Source organism: Nestor notabilis, unplaced genomic scaffold (assembly GCF_000696875.1).
Source record: "Nestor notabilis isolate BGI_N333 unplaced genomic scaffold, ASM69687v1 scaffold18852, whole genome shotgun sequence".
NCBI classification, from domain to species: domain Eukaryota; kingdom Metazoa; phylum Chordata; class Aves; order Psittaciformes; family Psittacidae; genus Nestor; species Nestor notabilis.
In genome coordinates this window covers 50,986-63,587 of record NW_009920344.1, presented here as the reverse complement: position 1 = coordinate 63,587, position 12,602 = coordinate 50,986, and the positions used below count along the sequence as shown (strand labels likewise).

The 12,602-nt window shown below is 37.8% G+C and overlaps 1 protein-coding gene across 1 annotated transcript in view; it reads right to left on the bottom strand.

Moving 5' to 3' along the window:
- Nucleotides 1-495: 495 nt before the first annotated feature.
- Nucleotides 496-12,602, bottom strand: part of PHLDB2 (pleckstrin homology-like domain, family B, member 2) — a 54,557-nt gene continuing 42,450 nt past the window's right edge. Inside the window, exons 13-18 of the mRNA XM_010010623.1 lie at nt 9,217-9,424; nt 7,510-7,600; nt 6,997-7,143; nt 4,314-4,533; nt 1,431-1,516; nt 496-636 (exon numbers count right to left, since the gene is read on the bottom strand). Coding sequence (XP_010008925.1) covers nt 496-636; nt 1,431-1,516; nt 4,314-4,533; nt 6,997-7,143; nt 7,510-7,600; nt 9,217-9,424 — 893 coding nt within the window. The remainder of the gene's footprint in view (nt 637-1,430; nt 1,517-4,313; nt 4,534-6,996; nt 7,144-7,509; nt 7,601-9,216; nt 9,425-12,602) is intronic.

Sequence of the window (12,602 nt, the reverse complement as noted above, 5' to 3'; positions counted from 1 at the left end):
TCTTTTTATAAAGTACTTGACTAACAAGTTTTTAAGCCACCTAATCATCTATAAATGTCAAATGCTGCATATTAAAATATATGCTTATTACAACTTTTTGTTCCGTTACTAGAATTGTTGCATCCTGATGAGAGCACACACATTTGTAAACTGTTTAGTATGAATTTATGAAGATGTTCTCTGTGTAAGTGAATTTGTAGGAAATTATCATTCAATCAAGATGCTGTAATTAAAACTGCCTGATTATCTGTTTTGGAGCACTACGGTTCTCTCAACGGTTCAGCTCTTTCATTCCTATAAAGATCAACTAAAAGAAGTAAACCCCTTCCCCCCCGCCCCCCTTTTCAATGCCTTTGTAAACCCCTCTCATTCTGAGGTTTCAGGTGCACATCATAAGGAGGATGTTTCAAAGTATTCACTGGCTTTTCAGATTTCACTACATATGGCTAACTTCATATGTTACGTTATTGCAGTATGCCCTATTGCCCCCTTTTATTATAACATGAAGTGGGTGTAGCCTTCTGCGCCTGTAACAATAACATCCATCCATATCCTCATGGCTTCTGGCGAAGGAGCAACCATATAGTATATCCGGTCATGTGTCTTAACACTGAAAGTGAGCAACGGGTTGGGACTCTAAAGTGAAACAGGAAGAAGCATATCAAAAGAAAGAAATCAAAGCCATTTATTGGTACTAGAAATGTAATTACTTGCAAGAAAATTTACAATAGTGTTAAGAAGAAAGATGAAATGCAAAGTGCTGTACCACTGCATCCTGCATTGCAGCACTGGAAGCAGAGACGTGTTTTAAGTGTTTGTATCCACCATAAACACTTTTTACAATGTATTTCCACTAGGTTATTACAGAATAGTACACAGCTCCAAACTGTAGTTTCATGCCCAAATAATTCCCACGCACTGTACAGTGGTCAAAAACCACCTTGGGTTTCACAAATCCAAGAGCCAAGGATATATTCAGCTTGTTCACAGCTCATTTAAGTTACAGAAGAGAGGCAGGGGGGGCCATGAGCTGCCGGTACCAGTTAACTCCCTGCCTGTGACAGATGCATACAGCCATCCATTAATTTGCTAATGCCACTGATTTCTGTGGTCTCACCACCGGACTAAGGAATTCTCTCAGCAAATCCCACTTGGCAGGTAGACACTCTTATCTCTGCTTTCATTAGTATATAAAAAAAACCCAAACAACCCCAACCAACAAAAACCATACCAACAAAAAACCAACAACAGCGTTAATCAGTGATCTAGCTTCATCTTCCTTTTCTTCCACTCTTGGTTTGGTTTGGGGTTTTTATTTGTGTTGTTATATCTTTTTTTTTTTTAGTAATGTCAGATCCCCCCTTTGACATTACAGCAGCTACCATACTTTGGGTTCTGCCATGATACTCTGTTAAAATAGCAAAGCTTACCTTGTATGCATTCTTTAGATGATCATAATAGACTTCCTCAATAGCTTGAAAATATATTACACCTTTTAACTTAGTTTCATGTTTGTCTAAAAAGGAAAAGAGAGAATAACTTGAGAACTGAAATGAACAGTACTTTGAGAAGCAAAATCTTAATGTGCATTTCCATATATGTTCAGCTGATAAGTAACTGGATTAACACTTCTGCTTGTGAAAGCCCATAGAAGTTTCAACATTTCTTACTAGCTGGTCAGTTTTCCTGCATTTCAAGCATTTCCTACTTTTATATGTTTATTTTCCACATGGTTTTCAAGGAAATGAAGTTTTTGCAATTTCCTCATCTCTTTGCAAGTCACCCCTTTCACTGAAGTATCTGAACACTACGGCTGGTATTAGCCAACAAAAGGACAGATGTCTCTGAGATACATCCAATGATCTAAGTCCATGAAAACCAGCCAGGCTTTACCTAGCTCACAGGCCAAGACCTACAGTTTCCCTTCAAAGGAAAACTATTATGATGAGCAAACTTGAAATACAATTTGGTAGCAGTAGCTTTACATTATAACATCATTTATGCTTGTACTTACTAAAAAATGCTGTGAGGTTAGCCGATTGTAGGCAAGTTTCTATAAGCTGTGACACATGGAAAAGTTTACAGGAGGGTAAAAGCTCCTGGGTACCAGCTGCAGCATCAGCATTGTCTGTTTGCACTGACACCCCAGGTAAAAGCCAAATTAATTAGATGCAGTTTGTCCCTGTTGAGAAAAGGAATTCCCCATTTGCTTTGGAGCACCTGAGGTAGGAACGCCTGTATGGAATAGTAACTCCAGGGAGGCTGCTAACAAGGAGGAGGTTGTTATCCAGTGGTACCGTGTTTCTGATAGCAATATTCCACTGCAGCAAAGCTGAAATAAAGGGTGCATTTGATATGCAAAATGGAGACACAGCTGACAATCTCCCTTTGAAGACAACAGAAAGAAGTAGATGCTTGCAGGAGGTTGATTCTACACTATTTTAGACATCATCTGATACTGCCTTCTGTCCCAGCATTAGCTAGTGAATCATTAGGGCAAGGAAGATACAGACTGAATTTCTCAACAGTCACAACTATAATGTTTTACAAAGAAAAGGAATGGAGCATAAGCATCTACAGGACTCTCTGTTTTCCTGCAATTGGTAAAGAAATTGTTAAATAATCTCAAAGGGGTTAAGATCACAGCGGCATCCAACACCGAAGGACAAACTTCCTTCCACTCCCAGTACTTTTATGTTAGTGGAATGTAATGCATTCTGACCCCAGGTTAGCATCACATTAACAATGAACAGCCATGCAGAACATCTTTATCAGTCCCATGAGAGATTCTGCTGTCAGTTTGAACACTCAGGAATGTCAGCTTACATCCTGGCAGTAGGTGCAGGCATTTTTGAAAGCATCATATGAGGGCAAAAAGAAATCCCAAAGACCAAATGATACAGCATTGGGAACCTCCTTGCCAGGCCCCAGGGGACCAGCAGAAGTACTGAGGTATAAGATTATGGTACACATTATACTAAGCTAAATGAAATACTATACAAAGTATACTGTCTCTGCAGTACAAGCAAACAGTGATCCGCTCTCCTTTCAAGCCCCACCTGGGGTCTTGGTTACAAGAACATTCCAGGTACCCACAAGCTCCCATCATAACAGTCTTTATAGAGTTCCCTGTATGTTTCAGGTCAGAAAGTGCTGATGCTTCAGTCCCTGTACTGAGTTGTTAGACCTCAGGGTAAGTTTTTTGGTCAGTACACTTGCAGAACTAAAACAATATAGCAGTATATTCACTTAAAGTTCAATTACTCCATATTTGCAACATCAATATTTATTTTGGAAGTCTACTATATATGTAAGATCTAGACAGATCAGCACTCGCACCAGCAGCTGCATTTTTGTACAGCTGGTACAGAAGTCTCATGAAACTACGTTTGTTGGCTGGAGTCCTTGAGGCATTATGAAAAGTTTTCTTTGGTAATTGAAATTGCATTATGACAACTATACTGCACTCAAGACTGAAACTGTTAACTATTAACATAACCACTAAAAATAAATAAACAAATATCAGTACCAGATGGGAACACTACTATATGTTACAGGCCTTGCTAACCAATAAACCAGATGTTAAGAACAAAATAAAAAAAAAAAAAAAAAAAAAAAAAAAAAAAGAAACAAAAAACCAGATGTTAAAAAAAAAAAAAAAAAAAAAAAAAAAAAAAGAAAAAAGAAAAATGTTTGTCACATTCTTCATATTATTACTGCAAACTGGTAAAGAAATATTCAGTGGGTGTGTAATGAATGAATGTAATGAATTCAAATGCATTTTAAAAATGATGGACTGAGCAATGCATACCCCTACCATCAATTTCAGTTTGAAGTTCCTTAGACCCTCAAAATATGGCAAATTCAAAAAGTCTGCTCCTGAGTATTTAATTTCCTGAAAGATTTTTCAGCACATCAAGGAATGGGACTGCAGGAGCATTCCATTTAATTTTCATGGTAAGTGTAATAAATTATATTCTTATATGAAGGGTACAAGAAATCACTCTGTCACTAGGGAAAGTACGTAATATTTAAAAATAAATCATGTGGAGCCATTATTCTGTCTACTGGGGACCTGATGATCTGTTTTTAACTCTTGCCTATCCACATGTCTCCCTTTGTCTGTTACGCTCATTTCTGCCTTACCTGGCGTTACAATTCAACACTATAGGGTAGGGATTGCACAAGCTCTATGCGTACGTGTGAAACACCCAGTGAAATGGAAATGTAAGTCTTTTTCAGGGCATGTTCATAACTCAGCTGATAGGAAAACAGAGGGGCAGATGTACCCTAGTAGTGATCCTGCAACCTACCTGCATAATAAGTAAAAGTTCTCTTGTTTCTGTCAAAAACAAACCACCGTTTTTTCCATGTTTTAATTTTTCCTCCCATCTTAATCAGAAAGCCTCGGCAGGTCTTCTCTGTGAGGGAGACGTGGTAACAGGTCTCTATGTTGTGACCAGCTGTTTCGATGTGACTTCGTAGGTCAAAGTCTTCTTTCCTAACAGGCAAATAGCGAGTCAAGGGACGGGCCTACAGTAAAGAGAAGAAAATGATATTATTTTTAACAGAAGTCGTAACTTCTCCTTTACTCTTTCTGCTGTGCAGACATAACTTACATTCTAAGAATGAATGTAAGAAAAATAAAGAGCTTTTGCTGCAGCCCTAATTTTGTTGATAAGAAAAATCCTTAGAACTTGTATCTTTACAAAGTGTTGAATAACTTTATAAAAGCAAGATTAGAGCATAGGAGTTTCTTGAAATCATCAGTTGATAAGCTGGTATAACAGGGGCCACAGCATAGAAAGTCTGCTTTAGAATTAAAACAATTAAATGTAAAGGTGTGTTGCTGCATTAGATGAAGTGCATGATGTTAAGCAAACCCTTTATTTCTCTGGGCTAGATACTCACTATGCATATCTATCTGATTAATATTTTACTGCTAGATGTATTTTCATGTAAAGTATGATACAAATATAAGACAAATAACATGCTATTAGAAGAAAAATTAATAATGAGTGAACTGTAATTGCTAGTTAGTTTTCACAGAGATTTCTGTGAACAAAATGGAATTATTTTCTTCTGAATGAATTAAATGGGGTATCTAGCTCACAGTCAGCAATTCAGCATACAGAGCTGAAGTGCACCCCTCTGCAAGAGACAGCAAAGCAGCACAGGAAGTGGTGCCTCATTCTTGATTGCAGTTCAAGACTCTGCATCAAGCCTGGATAGCGTCAGCTGGGGGAACCAGCAGGAGGAGGTAGTGATTTGGGAACTCGGCCAGCTGAGGGAATATGCTCGTTTTCTGTCTATGCAGACATCCCCTTCATTTTAAATAAGGAAGACAAGTCTCCCAAGGCTCCTGCTGCAGTCAAGGCAGACAGAGGCTACGTCGCAGGGAGATTCAGTGAATTTAGGTTCTTTGGATGACCCATGTAAGGAGCATCTCTCTCCTCTCTCTCTCCCCCCTGATTCCAGAGAAGTCAGTGACCTGAAGAATCTTATCTGCCCCTGCTCCATGCCCTAAAGTTAGCCTGTTAAATCCCACTGTGAGTCAAAATCAAAGGGACTTTCCCTCACTGCATTCTCGAGAACCTCTTGACGCAATGGGAGCTGTGTTGCCTGCAAGAACTCTTAGCGCTCTTCTAAAATCTGCAGTCCTGTATGATACAAGCTGGCACCAGCTTTGGCAAGTACAAAGCTGGATTTCCCTCCCCTAGTTTACATTTCTAAGTGTCAGGAAGTGCTGGAAAAAAATAAAAACAGGGTTCTTACTGTATAAAGGAAAGCAAAAAATTAACAAAATATCCTAGTTATTTCTGACATACATTTTGTCTTCCTGCCAAGTCAGTCTTCAGCCTCCCTGCCAAGACTGCCAATTAGCAGTAACTGATAGGGCATTCTATTACAACACATAAATGCTCCAGTTTGGGATAAAGATACAAGCATTGAATTGTTGTTTACACCATACTTGAATTGTCATTAAAATTGCTTAGAAAAAAGTAAAGTACACATGAAAATTTTGTATCTGGTAATTACATTTTATATAAAAACAAAGGAATGTAAATGTTTACCCAGAAACACCTTAAAGTTCCTTTGGGGTTATCCTTTTGTTCTGATTTAGTGTTTATCTATTAGAAAAGCAAGTTATGTAGGAATTTTTCTTAAAAAATATAACAACAACTCATGAAACAAAAGGTAGTAAAGGTAGAACAGGTAAAAACAAAGATATTCAAATATGATACGGAATCTTCCACACTCGGATACATATATTAAGATGGAGATATTGTCTTGCTATACTATACTAATGATAAAATGACTACCTAGTCTATTTGCTGTACTATGTAGATCTTCTTAGTTGTGGTGGAATAAACAAATAGGTAAGACCTGTAAGCTTAAAGAAAGCTCAAGATACCTTTAAATCCTAATAAGAAGTAAGATGTACGACACTGTTCTAATTAAATAGTGTGTCTCATGTGGTGTAGTCCAAGTAACATTAGAAAAATAACCCATGTCCTCTCTACAGTAGATGTGGAACTGGAAAAGCTTCTTCATCGGTATTGTTTTCAGTCAAGTATTTGGAAGCATTCCAAGATATTGTATTTATTAAAAGAAAGAAAACAACCACCAATCGTTTATAAAAATGAACACACAAATTTCTGGTTTTCAGGCTAAAAAATTCTGCTCTGCCCATACTCACTAATAAACCTTATAGGATTACTATTTATACTTTAGATGTAAGATGCTAAATAGTATCTATAGATACTATAACATAGTATCTATGTTATTCTTTAGCTTTAAATGAATACTCAGACATCTATCTAAGCCTCCAAGAGCCCAAACATACTTCTAGCAACACAGTTACACCTCAGAAATACTAAATCCATCTATACCACTGAAAGCAGTTCTGCGTACCATTCGCAGAAACACACTTGGTCCCTTCAGTATATCAAGGGGAACTCTTGCACTTAAACATTTCATGTCAACATATCTCACCTGTGCTCTTTGTTTCTCACGTATTTTGACTTCCTTTTCAATTAATTTTTGCCTTTGGCTAGTTTCTTCTTCCAATCTTTTCTCCAGTTGTTCTCTGCGGCGCTTCTCTTCCTCCAGAGCTCGTTTTTTAGCTTCCATCTCCCGTTCCTAAACACCACAGCACATGCAGAACTTCAATTATATGTGAAACTATAGTTGGCAATGTAGTTTCTAACCTAGGACTAAATACCTTTTTGCCTCTTAAGCAGTCAGAAATATATATCCAGCAAAGTAGACCAAGAATTGGAATCAAAATCGCAAATATTACCATTCCAGAAATGAAGGCTCTTCTTAATGAGCTATTGCATATGGGCTCAAAGATGTACTATGAGGGTGAAACCAGACCAAACTAAGGGGAGAGAAGTAATTTTTTAAGTGTCTATTAGGTGTAAATTGTCTAGGGCCCAATGTTGCATTTAGGAGGATATTATCTAACATTCCCACTCTTTGTTTTACTCACAAAATTATGCTTACCCTGGTCTCAAGCAGCCTAGTCTTTTCAGCATGTGCTTGTTTCAGAAGTCTCTCCATCTCTTCTATTCTCGCAACATTTGAAGTGCTAGCACTGCAAAGAACCCCCAAAAATCTGAGTTATTTAAAAGAATACTTAGTATTTTTTAGCATAGCATCATATTAAAGACATGTGATCCAACACAAACCAGCTTAAGAATGGAGTTAATACTGTTTTCATTCAGTTCAGTGCAGTAGGTACTTTAAAGTCTGATATAGCTAGCAAAGATTCTTGAACACAATCAAAATTAACCTCAATTAATTTTGCTTAAGGGAATTTTTGTCAAGGAAAACTAACTGCCTATCTTCTATGTTTTATCAACAAAATCAGCACAGACTCTTTTCTTTCCTCACCAAAGCTTGTCTTTTGAGACACTGAAAGATGTGTTGTAATGGGTCCTTTCCTGTTTTTTAGATTGGTTTAGGGTTTTGTCTTTCAGGTTTTTTTTCTGCCATCATCGGCTGGAAGTTGTAGAAGAGCACTGGGAGGCAGAAGAGCAAATGGCACCAGTGAAATTCAACAGCTGTCAGGGCTCCCCTCTCCTGGGCTGGAGATTCCATTTACAGGATGGCCCCAAGGTAGCTCAGACATATGCCATATTCCTCCAAAACGGTCAGAGAGTCAAGCCAAAGAGAAGCAGATTTCAACCACTGACATGTTAGATCACTGCACAGATAAGAGTTAATTCCCATACCATCTCCAGCTATCAGAAACTTGCCCACTGTGTATCTAAAGCAGAAATTCTCAAAACATAAGTCCTAATGCAGTCCACATTGCAGTGACAAAGACTACAAGAGGAAATCAGTGGGCTGATACCCTGTTACAGGAAACAGATGCTGAATAAAACACAACATGCTAAAAGCTGTCCTTGTGTTTCACAGGGGATTTTTAATGCTGTGACAATGTTGTACTTAATTATCAGCCTCCACTTATGCTTGTGAAACTGTTGGGGCAGGACAGTGAGCAGAAATGAAAGTACTATAATTAAAACCAGACTGTCAGAAGAAAATTGTTTGCAAACAATTTTGAGACTCAGCTGGACTTCTTTTTTAACACAGATCATTGATGTTCCTTTCATCTGAGGCACAGTGTCTGAGCTGTCAGCCTCTGAGGATGAGAAAAGCAGCTGAGCGCCATAAGCCTTTCGATGTCGTATCTTCATTATTACTGATCCAGGAAAGAGAAAGGGTAAAAAAGACCACTGGAGGAGCCCTATGTGTTTCAGCATAAGGCTCTAATAAGTTAACATGCTGGACTTGCACAACAAGTGTTCTTCATCGCCAGCAGATGTCTTCGAGAAATTTCCTATCACAGGAAATTCCTTCCCTGTAGAGACCAGGGAAGGAAGCTCAGGTATCGCCCACTCTGAAAAGAGCATTGACAGCTTCATAATTTCAGTTCAGGACTGACACTGATTTCTCCGTGGCCTTCAACATTATGGAGAGGCTATGTGCTATTCTTATTTTCCATCTTCAAATAAACATGTGAGGTGATAGTTAAACCTGATTATGAAGGGCTACACAAATATTACACTAAATATTGTGCTTGTCTAATGATCTTATATTTTCTTAACCAGTTAGCAGCATTCACATTATCATAGCATCAACTTGTACATATTCTTTTTTCACTGTAACCCGATGACTGTTCCTTCAGAAAGAAAGATGATTTACCTGGAAATGTTATCTGGTGAGCATGCCGATATGCTTGTCTCCATACTGTCAGAACTGTCTAAGCTTAATGTATCAAAGGTGTGGTCCTTGTAACTGCGATCTGGGTAATGGAAACTGTTCAAATACACATTTGATTCGGATGCTGTTCTGCTGTAGAATTCAGGAGACTTCTGCCTTTGGTTTTCACAGATGCGATGATGGTTATACCCTGCAGAATACAGAGGAAGCATTCTGTGTAAAAATTTTACACAGAAATTTTGTGACCCAGGTGTAACACGTTTGCAGCACGAGCATTTTGAACATCACCTCAGTCTTAGCTGCAGTGTGACCACCCTACAACAATATTACAGTTAATTTCACAAGTTAAACATAACCAAAATAAAACCTTTAAATAACTGTTTTATCTATGACGGACACAGATATATGCGGATTAGTATGGCTGACTTTTCTATATATATACACACACTCGTATGTGTATTACGAAAATCTAATTTGCATGAAGAAAATTTTAATTTTAAATTGAAAATGAGACCTAATCTGGAAAGTAATGCAGCTTAATTCAGGGATCTAGAAAAACTGACACTGATTAAAGAGGAAAAAAAAGTCCTGATAGTCAGTGGTCTTGAGTACTTGTTTGGTTCATTTTACTGAATGTGGATTATTTTTTGTCTGTTTGGGGAACCTTGCATTCTGGTAATTGCAAGTTGGGCTTTCAGTTTGAGCAGAAATAATACAGGCTTCTTGTCACATCATCACAGTTGCTAGTGTAGAGGTGCTCCACTGGAGCTTTAGAACTGTAGTTCGCTGTACATGATTGAAGCAGATCCCTATAGCTCAATGTCTGTAAAGAAAAATAAGGTTTATGCAACATTCAAGTTCTTTGCGCAGTTATTTTTCCACAAAGTCATCCTTTCTGAAAAGCCGTCCTCTTTGAACACAGGGAGCTTTGGCTGTCTCCTTTAAAAAATATTTATTCAGAATTATTTTTAGCTCATATCTCCGTTGCTCTTTGTAAATAATGCAGCAGTATTTGTACAGACTTGCAGAGAGGTTGTTGAGCTTGCCAGATGCAGAGGAGAGTATAATGACAGTCGTCGTCTTAACTGCTGAAGTTATTTTACAGTGCCCTTTTAAGGTTTGTTTAATCTGTTACAAATGCAACTGCACTGCTGATCTTTTCCTTCAGTGAATGCAAGCAGTGAGACTTTGATACTCCGTCAAGTTTAAAATACTCTTGGCATAGTCCTGACCCAAAATCTGAGCTGGTGGCAGAGTTGGAGGTTAGGAAGGACTGTCAGAGGATGTGAAAACCTCCCATTCATACAGGAAGACAGCCAGTGACATGTCACATATTTAAGATAAACAGACACAGAAAAAATGCAGACAAATGTACAAATGCAGCAAAATCCAGATAAAAATTTTTACTAGACGTCATTAAGACACCGACGGTAAAAAAACATGCTTAAAAGTAGGAATATTTTCCTGCTTTATTCCCACTCTCTATCTGCACATACAAGGTTACTGTTTAGTATATTTTCCCATGCTGAAGTGGGGAATGTCCCAGCTCAGGGAGCCAACAACTGCAGCTATACCTTGGAAAGGCTATAATATTCTCCAAAAGGTACCTGAAAAGCATGACTGAAGCTGAATAATTAAAGCATATTATTATGGAAATCATGCCCTGCAAGCTTTTTCAAAGCAGATAGTTTCTTCTTTGCTCCTCACTTTCCTCTGTACCATACAAAGATCTCTCGCACACAATTAAAGCTGGTTTCCAAGGAACTAATAGGACTTTACTCGCCATTTGGAAGAACATTAAATTTCAATAAAAGTTCAATTGCAGCAATTAGTCAAAGAGACAAAAGGGACACAAATACAGCTCAGCAGTGGTAGATAATAGCCTCACACAACACAGGTGTTACTGATTCACATGTGCAGTTTGGTTTTTCCTCCCCCATTATTATGGCAAATGCTGCTGTTATTGCAGAAAAGCAATTACCTTTCATACTTGAACCTTTGGAATGACTAATTGCTCCTGTGAAATGGTTATCAATTATTCATTATGGAAAGAGAAAGGGAAACAAAAAATTACTGAAAGAACTTCATTCAAATTCATGTTTTTCTGTTGAGCCCTTTGCCTACTCAAATCTGAATTTCATATCTTATATTTCACTGAAAAATAAACCCATCTAAAAGGCATAGAGAAACATAGCGGTTTTACAAACACTCTCCTAAAGGAAAGTCAACTTTACATAAAGAACCAATTTTTAAGTAAAACATCAGTTAAATTTATGTAACCATGCAAGCGTAACTAACCACTGTCAGAAATACATGGTTGTTAGGCTGCAAAACAAGATGCATTCACAAAAACAAAGCATAACTTGATGCTCTCATTTTCCTGTCATGCTGTAAGCAACAAGCAGTTCAAAGCTCAGGATCACCTGCATATTGGCACCAAGAAACCTTGCAACTGACCTGCTCCTGCTACAGCCCCACTTACACATCGCACAGCCACAATCTGTTGCATAGGGAGTTTTTAACTGATCAGGTGCCCATTCATAGAACATGCACCTAAAAATATTAGGCTCCTCAAAAGAACCACCACTTCACTAAAAGCCTCCCACAAGCCAAGACTTATCAGCCAAGTCGAAGCTGATGCAAGAACTAAAATGTTTCTTGTTGCATTCTGTGTAGTAAAACAGTAAATTTAACACTAACAGCCATACTGTTGAGCAAAATACTGCAAATATCCATAAAGCCATATCATAAATATATATATTCCAAAGGAGTTATTGCAGAATCATAGAAAATAGATGCACCACCACAAAATTATGGTGGGGTCAGACCTATAGTGAAAGCTGTTATTGGAAGTGGCACTGTCAAGTATGTTATAAAAACCCCCAAGCCAGTATTGCATAAAAAATATCACAGTGCATTTTCTTTTTATTTCCATTCTTTCTTAATAGATTGACATTAACCTGTCAAGATACATTTTTTGTATGAAAACATGTCGAAGTAGGAAGCCAATGTCTGTCTACCTTGTCATTGTCACCCACAGATCTGCAAAGACTTCTAAATTTTCTGCTCTACTTGTGTGGCTATGAGCAAAGAAGCAAAAAATTAGGCCTGCACAAAGCTATAGCTCTGCAGATATTAGCATTAATAACAAGTGTTGTTGTGACAGGTTATTTGACAGCAGGAAAAAAAGAATTTCTGAAGTGTTATCATTATTTAACAATTCCTAAATTTTTCCAAGATTTTGGGAACTACTTGACAGTGCTGATGCAGTCAGTACTTTTGCCAAAAAATGACAGTGATAGATACACAGCCAGATGAAGGGATGTTCTCCTACCTTTTCTAGCTTTTCCTGAGTTCAATAAGAGAAA